The sequence below is a fragment of the Gymnoscopelus braueri genome (assembly GCF_963280865.1).
Source record: "Gymnoscopelus braueri genome assembly, chromosome: 24".
Lineage (NCBI taxonomy): Eukaryota > Metazoa > Chordata > Actinopteri > Myctophiformes > Myctophidae > Gymnoscopelus > Gymnoscopelus braueri.
In genome coordinates this window covers 35978709-35993358 of record NC_137626.1, presented here as the reverse complement: position 1 = coordinate 35993358, position 14650 = coordinate 35978709, and the positions used below count along the sequence as shown (strand labels likewise).

The 14650-nt window shown below is 43.7% G+C and overlaps 3 protein-coding genes across 3 annotated transcripts; 1 reads left to right on the top strand and 2 right to left on the bottom strand.

Annotated features, from left to right (window-relative positions):
• Nucleotides 1–513: 513 nt before the first annotated feature.
• LOC308080610 (GDP-Man:Man(3)GlcNAc(2)-PP-Dol alpha-1,2-mannosyltransferase-like) lies at nt 514–1935 on the bottom strand (the record flags this gene model as incomplete). The annotated part of the gene is made up of 1 exon (XM_080422503.1): nt 514–1935. The coding sequence occupies one exon, from the start codon at nt 1933–1935 to the stop codon at nt 514–516; it is 1422 nt and encodes a 473-aa protein (XP_080278629.1).
• A 607-nt stretch (nt 1936–2542) lies between these two features.
• Nucleotides 2543–3727, top strand: LOC308080609 (phosphatidylinositol 4-kinase type 2-beta-like; the record flags this gene model as incomplete). Its single annotated transcript, XM_080422502.1, has 1 exon — nt 2543–3727. One exon carries the CDS (start codon nt 2543–2545, stop codon nt 3725–3727), a length of 1185 nt encoding a protein of 394 aa, XP_080278628.1.
• Nucleotides 3728–10502: 6775 nt separating this feature from the next.
• LOC308080608 (uncharacterized protein) lies at nt 10503–14450 on the bottom strand (the record flags this gene model as incomplete). The annotated part of the gene is made up of 6 exons (XM_080422501.1): nt 14331–14450; nt 13685–13952; nt 12309–12377; nt 11228–12109; nt 11080–11142; nt 10503–10666 (listed from the first exon to the last, which is right to left on the bottom strand). Exons 2-6 carry the CDS (start codon nt 13941–13943, stop codon nt 10503–10505), a joined length of 1437 nt encoding a protein of 478 aa, XP_080278627.1. The 5' UTR covers nt 13944–13952; nt 14331–14450.
• Nucleotides 14451–14650: the final 200 nt, after the last annotated feature.

Sequence of the window (14650 nt, the reverse complement as noted above, 5' to 3'; positions counted from 1 at the left end):
AGCTCTTGATACTTGACAGACTTAACCACTTTCAACCTGCTGTACCTGTTCTGGATGTCATCATAGGTGGGAATTTAAGTTGCAAAAATAGCAGATCCACAAGCTCACATTGAGTCGAGTAGATTGGCTATATTTGCTAATTTTGCACAACTGTGTCATAAAAGGAAGTATAAAATAGGGCATTCATTTATGAAAGAACATGCAGTACAAAGATGAAATACAGAATGGAGATGATGGCGCAGCCCGACAGTGCTGGCTTAGACTCCGACCCCTGTCTTGTCTCGCAGGTCCTCTCCTCTCCTCTCTGCCCCTGATGTCCTGTCTCTCTACACCAATACTAGATGATCAGAGTGCTACACAGCCCTCACACCTAGATTGTAATGGTCTCTATGGGCATGTTACGTTATATGTAACGTAACATAAACTTGCAGATGGAGGGATAATGTGTCAAACTTAATATATTTGTGCGTAACTAAATGAATTAATAGAGCACGCATGCACGCACTTGTCCTCTCACTGTGCCAGTGTTCGCATTAGTGGCTCCATGGCTGCCAGGAAGCAGGCTTCAAACTCCTGATCAGAGAAGCGAGCAACGGACTGGCGAGCGCTGCGTCTGATCTGCAGCCTGGCGGCAGGAGGCAGGGTGAGGATCCTGTCCATGGCGTCTGCGTAGCCGTCCTCATCCTCAGCCCGGAAGCCCGTCTGACTCCCCTCGAACGGCACCACGATGTCCAGCTTGGGCCCGCCGGACTTGTGGGCCAGGACGATCTTCCCCGCAGCCATACACTCCACCACGCCGATGCCGAAGTGCTCGTTCCACATGGTGTGCAGGCCAATGGTGGCTTCCCCGAGCTCTCTCTTCAGCTCCTCAAAGGGTACGTTGACTTTAAACTCCACCCTGTGGGCCACACCCAGCTCCTGGCTCAGCCGCCTGAGCATCATCACCCTGTCCTCGTCCTCCTGGTTCCTGCATCCACCAACCAGCACCAGCCTGAGCCCCTCCTCCCCTCTGCGGTCCACCAGCCTCTTGAACGCACAGATCTGAAGCCGGTGGTCCTTCTCCGGCCTGAACTGGCCGATGGAGACCACGGAGTGTCTCTTTCTGTCCACGTCCTCATCCAGGGCGATGTCCAGGAAGCCGGTGACATCACAGGGCGGATAGACCACGCTGGTGCGGTTAGGCGAGCGCCACAGCGCCAGGATGTGACCCAGCGTCCAGGAGGAGTTGACCATGATGGCGTCACAGCATGAGCCCGCCATGCCGTAGAGCAGGGCGAACACGCAGTAATACACCACCTTGACTGCGCTCAAGAACGGGTTGTTAGAGATGTAGTCTGCGTTGTTGAACCTGGGGTTCCTCTCTCTGACCACAGACAGCATGTCCGTGCTGATGGTGGGGTAGTGAACGTAACTGGCCACGCTGCAGCCCCCCAGGTAGCGGAACAGGGGCAGGGTGAAGGCGTAGCCCATGGAGTCGATGTAGACGTCGGGGACTAACTCGGTCAGGGCCTCCCATCCCAGGAAGATGGAGCCGATGCTCTGGCACAGCAGGGTGAAGTGGGGGAACAGGCCGGGCTCCACCAGCGCACGGTGCTTCAGGAACACAAAGAGGACTGGTAGGGGAAGAGTGATGTTGAACCGCTCCCGAGCTCCGTCTACTATCTGCCGGCCCGTCACACCACGGTCCCCTGTGTACACCACAAAGTTGATGTCGGCGTATCTGTTCTGGAGAGCCCTGATAGCACACCAGAGAACCCTCTCTCCTCCGCCGCCGGCGTTGCAGTAGGGGTGAAAGAAGGCCACCGTGGAACGGCCACCGTCCCGTGCCTGACGTTTGGTCCTTTTCATCTGCAGCCAGAGGCGCACACTTGTCACCAGCAGGACCAGTACAGTGACCAGGAGCAAACATGAATCGAATAGATTGCGGCCTAACATCCTGATCAGGCCTACCACAACACCTCTTTAAGTAAAACTCAGACATGTATTATGATGTCAGTACTGTGACGTTAGTCATCTCCATATGTGGGCAAAATACAGAGACAGACAAAGATAGACAGCTACACAGTTAAGATACCTGGAATTTCTATATATTTCTATATATTATAAATAATTGTATCTATAAATACACATTAAAAACTGTTTGACATTGTCTGAAGTAATTTCTTTATGCACATAGTGCTTTGTCCATTGACTCTTAATGTAAGTTGTACAAGTGCTGTTCACTCCTCTTCAGTGCTCCTCTTTACGTTATTTTCATTTTTTTGTACAAATAAAAATGTGACCCATTTTGGAAACACTGCCATATGTGGGTGTTATATCATGTCCACGTCACAGGCCTATATAAAGACATCCAGCGAGGAATATTCAGTGGCAGCACACATGCAGTATGCAGAATCCTGTGTCCGAGGAACGTTCAATGGGAGCACACATGTGGAGCACACAAAAGCCGGCAGTTGCAATAGAATTTACATTCTGATACTTTAATGGACATTTTATGGAAGTTTGACAAACTTGACGTTTTAAAGTGAGCAATTGTGTCAGAATGAGTGAGACTCTAGACATCGGAGCAACAGCAGTGTCCGCGCCGGAGTCCAACACTGGCTTTCCGGAGCCCCCTAAGAACAGCTGCAGGGACTTCAATAATTTCCAAGATGACCCAGATTTTGCTGCTGTTATCGATAGGGCAGAACAAGCTATCGAGAGAAGAGTCCTTCCTGCCAGGATTTCCCAGGGTTCCAGTGGGAGCTACTTTGTCAAGGATCCCGAAGGGAAAATCATTGGCGTTTTCAAACCAAAGTCAGAAGAACCTTACAGTGTCCTGAACCCCAAATGGACCAAATTCTTCCAGAAGTTGTGCTCTCCGTGCTGTTTTGGGCGAAGCTGCATATTGCTGAACCAGGGCTACCTCTCAGAAGCTGCTGCCTCGCTGGTTGACTCCAGGCTGGGTCTGGGACTGGTGCCTAAAACTAAGGTGGTCTATCTATCCAGCGAGACATTCCACTACAGTGCTATCGAACGCTTCCTCAGAACGGGCCCCATGCCAGCCAAGGTGGGTTCATTTCAGCTGTGTGTCGAGGGTTACCAGGATGCCTACTATTGGCTGAAACGCTTTGAGGCGAATCCTCTGCCTGACAACATCAGCAAACAGCTACAGTTACAGTTTGAGAGGCTGGTTGTGTTGGACTACATTATCAGAAACACAGACAGAGGGAATGACAACTGGTTGATCAAGTATGAGAAGCCAGGAGAAGAAAAAGAGGGAGAAAAGGACAAAGAATGTACAGAAATCAGTCAAGACGTCTCCATCAAAATAGCAGCCATAGACAATGGCCTCGCATTCCCCTTTAAACACCCTGACGAATGGAGAGCCTATCCATTCTACTGGGCATGGCTACCCCAGGCCAAAGTGGCGTTCTCTCAGGAGACCACAGACCTGGTGTTGTCCCGTCTCTCCGACATCCACTTTGTCCAGGACCTCTGTGAGGACCTCCAAGAAATGTTTAAGATGGATCAAGGCTTTGACAAGGCCATATTTGAGGGACAGATGTCCGTTATGAGGGGCCAGGTGTTGAACCTGTGTCAGGCACTGAAGGACGGGAAGAGCCCTGTTCAGTTGGTGGAGATGCCCCCGATGGTGGTGCAGTGCATCCGCTCTGGAGAGAGCATGGGCAGCCATGTACTCACAAAAACCTTCCACTGCAAACGGCCATTATTCACCCACTGTTAGTTCGAATGTGAGGGGTCTTCCCCCTCCTGGTAGTCAGCATGTGAGGGGTCTTCACCTCCTGGTAGTCAGCATGTGAGTGGTCTTCACCTCCTGGTAGTCAGAAGGTTAGGTCTCCGACCTTTCCCTTTTTTTCTGAGGTACTGCAAAGGTCCTCTGCGACACATTGTTATTGTTTTGATGTCACTTTCATCGCACAACGCATCGTTCGACACTTATGTCGATACTTGTCGCGCAAAGCATAACTTTACCGTAAGCTGGAGAGTCTAGCATAGCTCTCCTAGAGACCCCATAACCATACAACAACGGGGGTTTTGTTTTTTACCCACCCGGCCAATGTACCAACTAAAGGCTCTTGCATGGACTCTGAGGCCCACAGCCAAAGAACATGCAGTATACAACACAAATCGGTGTTTATTGGTCAAAATGGTATTTTCTTGTAACATTGTGTATTTAATTGCTCCCTGTATTTAATTGCTTAAGAACTTGCCCTTGGAATGTGGCAATTAATAGGGTGACAACTTACATTACATTCACATTATGTTTTTTTTTATATTATGTTTAACTTTTTAAAACTTAAATTTTATAATGGAAGTTCACTGGCAGTCAAATCACGCTGAAACATTGCACAAAAACGGAGACGACTGACACCATAGATGACTGACATCATAAATGACATGACCGACAACATGAAGTCCAAGATCTGCATTATTATAGCCTGTCTCGTTGTTTCATAAAGAGACCAGGAGTAATGTTTACAGTGTGCCTCTGACGGAGGCAGAACCATCTAGAAGATGCTCTGTGTGTGTCTGTCCTGGGGGCTGATCTTGCAAATCGCTGGGCTGATCAGTGCCACATGTTTGTGCGCACTGTCAGAAGGCCAAGTAAGTAACTCCAGACATATAACTTCCCTCTTATATTTTATTGTTTTTTATATCAAAATATTTAACTTAAATGTTATAATGGAATTCAAAGGCAGTCAGATCGGGCTGAATCGTTGCCCAATTATGGTGTCACACATCATAAATGACTGATGTCACAGACTGGCCTTTTTTTTGCCCCTGTGGTAAATCTGAGGCTTAACTATAGCCTGTGGAAGGCCTAGCTGCTTAAAAGAAGAAGAATAGTCCAGAGTCCCATGTTCAGAATCATTCTCCGGTTTATTCAGCAACAAACAGCAGGGAGCCCCTGCAGCAGGGAGCCCCTGCCCCACTCCCCAGCCTCACGGCGTGGGGAGTGGGCAGCACTAACAACAAGTCACATTTTCAGTCAACTCTAATAATGTAGGTAGCTAACATTACAATAACAGGCGACACATCCCACGGTGCACTCATAAGTTCATCGCAACCACGTGTATTAATTAAAACAGTATGCAAGAAAAAACATCAACTCCCACATATAGCCCGACCCCCCATGACCAAATGGCTGGAATTCAAAAGACATTCAGGAAGATGAAACATCAAACACCACATCAAACAGAACAACGTAGATACAGGCATCGAAATTACACAGTAAAGTCACAGGGTGATTTAGTAAAAATAGACAGACTGTTCCACAACTCATGCAAGAATATCAGTATTTAGAAACGTATCGGCTTACATCTGTTGCGTAGCCATGAGTCACATGGTGCTCGTCTGACTGCAGAAGGCAAATACTGGACCTATTTTCCCAATATAACAAGCTTAAAATATAAAACAAACCAGAACATCTTACAGTCGACACAGTGATTCATTCCTTGTGTGCCAACGCTTCACTAATAACAGTGTGAGGATCCCCCTGTTGACCTTAAACTCTGGGATAAAATGTTAAACATAAAATAACAGCTATTTTCACCATAAGACACCGTCATAAGACAACATAGCTGAATATAGTTAAAGGTTCATTCATCAGCGCATCAATAACATTCAACCATAAGGGAATCGCCCTCAAACATCATCATCATCCATACTCAACGAAAATAAAAAAAATCCACATTTAACCCCAGAAACCAGAAAGTGAAAAAACATCCTCACATAACACTGTAACTCATGGCAACCAATCGCTCCGCAGCTTAAATCATCAGTATCACAAAATATATAACCTCAGGTCCTGCATTATTCATCTCCTGTCCATTGTTGCTTTTGTAGTCTCCCTCAATGTAATTTTCTCACCTCAGCCAAAAGATAGCTGCTGAGTGCAGTTCCAGATGGCACCATTGTCCTCCAGCCAACAGACTAGAATTCACAGCAGAGTGCTCTGTTGGCGATCGCGAGAAGATGTGCTGTGCAGCTCACAACATACCCTCCACGAATAACTTTGTCCATCGCAAGTCCTACGTTCTGCTGTCATCTGCTGTCCCCTGTCCATTCTCACAACACCACCTCCCCCCACGAAGAACCCCGTCATCACGAGTTCTTCGCTCCGCCGTCAACACAGCCGAGCGCTCTGCTAGCGATTGTGAGAAGAAGTGTCGTGTAGCTACCTCAGATCCGGTCGGGAGGTCGTGCAGTCATCACAGCCTCACGGCGTGGGGAGTGGGGCAGCACTAACAACAAGTCACATTTTCAGTCAACTCTTATACTGTAAGTAGCTCACATTACAATAACAGGTGGGTACACCTAGACGAAGATCAATGGCTCTAATCAATGGCTCTAAATGGTAATGTCTCTCTGGCGCTTCCTGCATCCTGTTGTCAAGGTGTGACCAAGATGAGGCCATTCTCTGATCAAACGGTCTCCAAGTTAACAATAGAGATGTAAATCGCACTTCACACCAAGCAAGCAGAGTGTCCTGTATGCAGACGCTAGGCTGGGTCTGTCTGCAACACATAGCTACTCCTGACTTTAGTACAATAACTTTTAACATGTCAATCTGGTTTAGATTAATATAAGCAACTTGGGGTCCATAATACACAACACCCCCTTTCTTTCAAATATGTAACTTTAATTTTATAATACTAGAGGTTCCCGCACACCTACATCGTGCCGACGATCCGACCAATATTTCTTAATCATAGTGACAGGGGCCTTGTCAGAGTAACCGTTGTACCCGTCTGAATGTAGCCTGACAGCGCGTCGCGGGTTCGAGTCTTGTTCCTGACGACCTTTGCTGCGTTTCTCTCTCCCTCTTTCCTGTCAATATTCACTGAAAAACTATCAAAACCGGCAGTCACTGCTGACAGCTGGCGCTCCTCCACCGGCAGTTCCATGGCAGCTTCCGCTGCCGGAAAATGCACTCGCTCCTTCTGGGAGCTTGGACAATCAAACATGTGAACATTTTTAAATAGGCTAAAATGTAGGTTTTTCTAGTTTTCTTGAGTGTCTTGTATTTTTGGTCAAAACTTGGCCTTTTTTACTGTTGTTTTTTTTCTCTTCTGTTTGTACCCTTTTAGTAATGTTTATGTGCTCTTTTTTTGTAATGTTGCTAGTTCTCTGTATGGGGACTACGGATGGAAATTAGCATTCTTGCTAAATCCGGTGTATTTACACAGCATTTTATGTGTTCCCGTCCAAATAAACAAATACATAAATGACAAATGTCATAGACAGAACAACTGGGCCTTGGCGGACATTCAGTATGTGATCCACCGAATGCATAAAGCGCGCTAGTCTGACTTTGTAGTCTCTGGTGAATCTGTTGTTAGTGCATTTATATCCATCTCTATAAAATCTATGCATGCTTATCGGTGTGGCCCCCAAATATCTCTGTTGAACTGTTGGACTGATCAACCTCAAACTTGGCATGAGTATTTACATTTTTCGATACTCTATACCGGTACTTTTCCATTACATTTCGGAGGCAAATATTGTACTTTTTGCTCCTCTACTTATTTGAAACTTAGACTTAGATTAATAATACAAAACATAGATTAACCATTTAAAGCCTATAGTAAGGATAATTGAAAATAGCAGATCTACAAGCTCACACCATGTCACAATGAACGTGTTGCAGGTTTTGGGGTACTTTTGTAGTATATTACACCATGATCTTTGCAAAACAAAAGATTGCAATGCATTATAATTATGATGGGCTTCAAAGAAAGTGTTACTGAGATATCTTGTGTGCAAGTGGACCTTTTGGCATAAGCGGGGCGCTAGAGGAAAGGCCATTGGATCATCAAAATATGTTGGTTTCATCTTCCAGGGAGCATGAAGAATCATAACATCATAACAAGTTACATGACAATCCAACCAGTAATTTTAGAGATGTATGTTTTTGAAACAATTGTTACAAAATGATAAATTAACCTGCATAATACAACTATAAAATACAAATGTAATCAGAAAAAAAAGCCAAAGATAAGAGGGCACACAATAGAAATCACCAGACCAATAAGACAAAGGAAAAAATAATAGAGAAAAGGCTTCAATCTTATTTTTAATAAAAGTTTTATTGATTGCTTGAGCACATAACTCCAAAACAGAAGTATCTTTTACAAAAAAGTTCACACTGCCCCAGAACTGAATCACGATGACAAAATGGCACATTTAGTTTAATTTAATTTGCAAAATAGCCTAAAACACTGGTATACACAGGTTTTTTTTCTTTCTTTTTCACTACCCTCTGATGCAGGGCTCTATTCTGAACCAATGCTACTGTATTTTTGCTAATGCTATATAATGCTATATACCCCGATGCAGGGCTCTACCACCAGTGGACACCAGGCACCACCATTGGAGCCAGTTGGAAAGGAGAGGAACATGAAAAAAAAAATACATTCATAATAATAATCTCTCAAATTTATAAAGCGCGTTTCCAAGTACCCCAAAACAATTAAAAGACTATTCATAAGACTATTGTGCCAATTTAAGCACTTTCAACTCTAATTTGGGCCTCATTATTGCTTCAATGTTTTTGTACAATCTACAAGCTCACAATGCTCCCAATGTGTCCTGTATCAATTCCTATATTCAACATTTTACTTGAGTAACTTGAGTGAAGTACAAAAGTATTGGCATCAAAAGAACAAAATGTCAAAATCTGTCAAAAATAGCTGATGTGTTTTATAATAATAATCTGGCTAATGTTTTCCAATAATTGTAGTGCAATAAAAAAGTACAGTATTTGCCTTTGACATGTAGTCGATTTGAATTATTGGGAGCTTGTAGATTGGCTATTTTCACCATTCTTCAAGCCATTTTGTTAGAACTATTCCTTGGAATTGTCAGGGACCCGACCCGGGTAATACTTGGACCAATAAGCGGAGCACAGAACCAGGAGTTTGCAGAAATAATATCCTTTACTTCAGGTAGTAACAACAGAAGAACAACGTTACACCTCGACAGAGGGAAAAGTAACAAGGCACGGTAGGAGATAAACACAGGGAGAGTAGACACAGCTACGAATCAACAGTAGGTCACTCGACATAAGGTTATCACAAAGCACTGGGCCAACAGAGAACGCCTGGTTAAAAGGCAGAGTCAATTGTCAATCAGTGGCCAGCGCGCAGCTGGGCGCACAGCTGTAGCCTGTCTCCTCATCACCAGGAAAGAAAGGGGGAAAGAGCGAGCCACAGAGGAAAGACAGGGGGCGGGGCTGAGGACAGGGTCAGAGTGTGACAGGAATTGAAAAGTTTGTGAACCCCTGTCAGCAGACACCCAAAACATTGAATACATGACATACAGTTATTTCTATCAATCATTACATAATCACCTGTCATAAGACCCCCAAAACATTGAATACATCACATAAACATCAAATACATGTGAAGGATGTTCCTCATCAAGAAGGCCAGCTCTGTGGTTGGCCTCCGCATGGAAGGGCTGCAGTCGGTCACAGAGAGGAGGATTAGGGACAAACTAAATTCCATCCTGGCTAACCCCTCCCATCCACTCTATGGCGAGCTGCAGGATAGGGTGAGCACCTTCAGCACCCTCACTCTCCCCCCGAACATGCACACTGAGCGGTACAGACTCTCATTCATGCCAACTGCCATCAGACTCTACAATGCTTAAGAACTCTCCCTAAATGCATGTTGTCGACCCTGGTCTTTGTTGTGTCTATCTGTTTTGTTGTGTTTTTGTTTGTCTGTTGTTTTACTTATCTATTGTTACACTGTGCTGCTGTGACACCACAATTTCCCTTTGGGGATTAATAAAGTATTTCTCATCTCATCTCATCTCATCTTCCTCCAGGACACAGGATGCTACTGTACCTCCTCTATTGGACACAGAGACACTGACGAGCCCGGCCTCTGACACACACCAACCCTGAACCCAGGGTAGAGGGGTCCAGTGAATGTGGACTGGAAGAGACACTGGGACATTTGTAGGCTAATAAAGTATGCAATATTAATCTACAAGCTCACAATTTGTTGCATCGTGACACCTTGTCAGCTTGTAGGTCGGCACATGCACGCACGCACAGCGTCTGTACTTTTGGAGGCGTTTTGTCTTTTGAGGACGCGGTGGAGTGTCGGCTGTAGACATTTTGAAACAGCGCGGTGCCGCTGCGCGAGCAGTGACTGAGGTCACTAGGCATATTAATGCATCTGCCACAGCTTTGAGTTTTTTCAATAAAGACTTTTCTAATAAAAAATATGTTTAAGTTTATTTAAGTTTTATAGTTATGCATTACAACTCATAGCTATACAGTACTGTATAAGTTCATTGGTGCAAAGTACATTCTCACACAGACACATTTCTCACTCGGTAATTGATATTACTAACATCCAGTTCTTTAGAATCTATGCTCAATATCAAAATAAGTATAAGGGAAGAACAGATCTGGATCAATGCTTTATATTACAGGATCATGTCATACTGTAATCACTGCCTAAAGGCCTGTTCATATCAGAGATTCACGAAGAGACGGGAACATTCACCCATGCACCAAGTTTCTCATACCTAAGAGTGTCTGTTTTACTGTGTGGATCCTTCGCAAAAGCAGGGAGCAGCGCCACATGACTGTCCAACTCTCTCAAAGGGGAAGTGTTAGAGCTCAGAGCCGAAGAAAAGCCTTTCTCTGTCAAGAAAGTCATTGTCATTGTATATGAAAACATATAAAAGTGCATTAACCCTGAATGCAAATTGTGAGATGCTGTAAGTGATATTTTTTTGGTTGAAACAGAAAGTAGTTTTGTTGTTTTGTTGTTCTAATCATTGCTATAGAGTAACAGCGGTCTCCCTGTCTCTCCAGCTCTGTGTGTGTGTGTGTGTGTGTGTGTGTGTGTGTGTGTGTGTGTGTGTGTGTGTGTGTGTGTGTGTGTGTGTGTGTGTGTGTTAGATGCCTTTATATTATTTTCTTTTATCGTGTATCACTGTTACTATGCTGCTGCTATGCCCGAGGGGTTGAACGGTAGTTGATGTACCTGTTCACAAGACATAACAATGACTGGCTAAAACATGGGCAAAATAAATCTAGTTCAGCCTACTGACCAGTCTGGGCTAATGCAGTCCTCGGTTTCTCCGTTTCTGTCTTCATATCACATTTCTGCTGAGCTAAAATGACAGTTAGAAGATATGTTTATGTTTTTTGATAAACCATTTAATCTCGAAAAAGGGTTTTTAATTATCCAATTCTTACCATGCTGTGTGTTTTCAGAGTTGACATCGTTGCATTCCTTCTTTGTCTTCCTCAGCTCTTCATCTTTCTGCTCTGTCTCTTTATGGCTGCACTGCTGTTCACTCTCTTTCTCTCTCATTTGTTGTGTCGGTAGTTCCTTACTTTCCTTCAATTGTTTGTCTTTCTCTCCTGGTTTATTGTCTCTCTCTGTCAGCCTCTGGTTTATCTTCTCCTGGTCACTCTCCCTTTCCTGCATTTGTGTGTGTGTTTCTGTCTGCTGTCTATAACTTTCATTCAATAGTTGGTCTTTCTCTCTTAGTTTCTCATCTCTTTCTATCAGTCCCTGTTTGAGCTTTTTCAGTTCACCCTCTCTTTCCTCCAATAGTTGGTCTTTCTGTCCTAGTTCCTTGTCTCTCTCTATTCGTGTCTGGTTGATCTTCCCCAGTTGACTCTCTCTTTCTTTAAGTTGAACTGTGAGCTTCTCTACTAGGCTGTGCAAGCCCTGCAGTTCCTTTTCTGTCTCCCCTAATTCCTTCTTTTTCCCTATCAGTGTCTGGTTGATCGTCCACAGTTCACTCTCTCTTTCCTTCAGTAGTTGGTCTTTCTGTCCTAATTTCTTGTCTTTCTCTGTCATCATTTGGCTGATCTTCTCCAGTTCACTCTGTCTTTCCTTCAGCAGTTGGTCTTTCTCTCCTAGTGTCTTGTCTGTTTCTGTCAGTCTATGGCTAATCTTATCCAGTTCACTCTCTTTTTCATTCAGCTGAACTGTGAGCTCCTCTATTTGGTTGTTCAGGCCCTGCAGGTCCTGGGTCAGTTCATGTTGCTGTCGCCTGCTGTCCTCCATCTCTTTGGTGATGTTCTGCAGTTGACTCTCTTTATGTTTCATGTCATCCATGTGTCTCCCTTGTTAAAAAAAAAAAACGATACGTATATGAACACACACACACACACACACACACACACACACACACACACACACACACACACACACACACACACACACACACACACACACACACACACACACACACACACACACACACCATCAAACCTTTTTGTTCACAGAAAAAGGGTAGTTTAAACTAAATATATTTCCACTCACCAGCAGTAGCAGAATCAACTTGGGACAGTGTTTGGGTTGTCTCAGCAGCTGGAGGCCCACTCAAAAACTCTGCATGAAAACAGGGGTATTAGTCAAACTATGTGACTTGTATATTTGTTTATTGGATGTCTATGGTAACTTACAATTTACAGAGATCTACTGTATCTAGTACTTGTTTAATGCCTCCTGCTGTAGTCTAGGCCATTGGTTCTCAAAGTGTGGTCCGGGGACCCCCAGGGGTCATTGGGGGGATACCAGGGGGTCCCCAGCAAAATGTGTTAATAAAGCATCACACTAATTCTATCCAATAGCAGATATACAAGCTCATAGCGCGGCTCATATATGAGCTTGTAGATCTGCTATTTTTTAAAAATCATGAACATTTTTGCAAACCTGAACATTTGTAACTCAAATCTTTGCTTCTGGGGGGTCCCTGGCACAGCATATTTGCAGGTGGGGGTCCGCGGCCACATACATATCAATTTGGGGGTCCTTGGCACGAAAACTTTTGAGAACCACTGGTGTAGGCTTTCACATTGATTAATTTCACGTTAATGGTCTGTCTTTGTTCACATATAAAGATCATTTGAAGTAAAATATTGGGTTGAAGATGCATTTCAAGTTAATGTTTGGCTAATGGACTAGCTTTTTCTGGATGGTCACAACGTAGAATAAGACCATTTGGCCGTAAACCATCCAGTGCTTTACAGACCAACAGCAGTATCTTGAAATATGTTTCTTTTGACAGACAGAAAGCAGAGCTTCCCCTCAAGGGTCCATTTGGTTCCATTTGTACAGTATAGTACTGATTAATACGTTATGTTTGTATGGGTGCAGGCGGGTGGGGCGGACACTTTCTTTTTATTTATATTCATGCACGGATTTGGATTTGATTTCATTCATGCAATTCTCTCTCTTTATACACACACACACACACACACACACACACACACACACACACACACACACACACACACACACACACACACAACCGACATTTGCGGTGATTGGGTGGATTTTGGCAGTTTTTGGGCGTTTTTTGGTTACTTTATTTCGGTTTTAGGGTTAGGGTTAGGTTAGGTTTATCTTATTTAATTGTTATTTTTGCCTGATTTTACCGATTTTTTATCAAAAAAAATAATTATAAATATAATGTTCATTTTTTCTTTTTTTTTAACATAAACTGAGGGGGCACAATTTGAAACTGAGGGTGCCAGGCCCCCTCAGGCACCCCCGTGGCGCCGGGCCTGACACAAACACACACACACACACACACACACACACACACACACACACACACACACACACACACACTCACACACACACACACACACACACACACACACACACACACACACACACACACACACTTTTACCACTGGGTATTTTCTTCAGTAGATCATTCCTGTTCATCTTCTTCAGAACATTCGACACAATCATAGCTGCTTTGATGGGATAGGTCTGCATGATCAGATCGACGGTGTCCATGGTGTTTGCCTTCTTCAGGTGGCCCTTTGCGATCGGATGGCAGCCTTCAAGGTTAACGGTCTGTTGCAGACGCCACTTGAACTTCTCGAAATCCTCCTCTTGCAGCTCCTCCAGGATTTCCCAGATAGGTTCATTAAGTCGCTCCATGGTTGATTTCTGGTACAAACAGCCAGTGGTGGAAAAAGTACTCAAATGTTTTACTTAAGTAAAAGTATCAATACTGCAATGCAGAAGTACTCTGTTACAAGTAAAAGTCCGGAATTAAAAATGTACTTGAGTAAAAGTATTGGTATCAAAATGTACTTAAAGTACCAAGAGTAAAAGTACAAAAAATGTTTGAAAATAGTAGATCTACAAGCTCACAACGCATTGTGAGCTTGTAGATCGGCTATTTTCAAATAGCCTAGGTATAAAATAGGGCTAAAGTGGTTCATGTATGTTTTATAATGTAATAATTTATATCTGCAAAGTAACTAGTAACTAAAGTTTGGAAATACTTGGAAATTGGAAATACTCCAGTAAAGTAAAGAGTACCTCAAATTTGTACTTAAGTACAGTACTTGAGTAAATGTACTTAGTTACTTTACGCCACTGCCAACAGCAGACGTTAGCATCTGAACTTCATTCTGTTGATGCATTTCAACATGCTCAAGCTCAGCACTGGCCATCATTAGTTCGGTTTTATCATTCTGTTGTAAATAAACCTATATGTAAGCTGTTATTTTAAGTAGGTTTAATGTTTCTACAAGTTGTACAATATGAATATAAAATAGATCATCTCCTTGATGAAAATCCTGAAACGCTGTACACAATATAAACATCTTGAAACATTATAACTCTGTGTAATGTATACA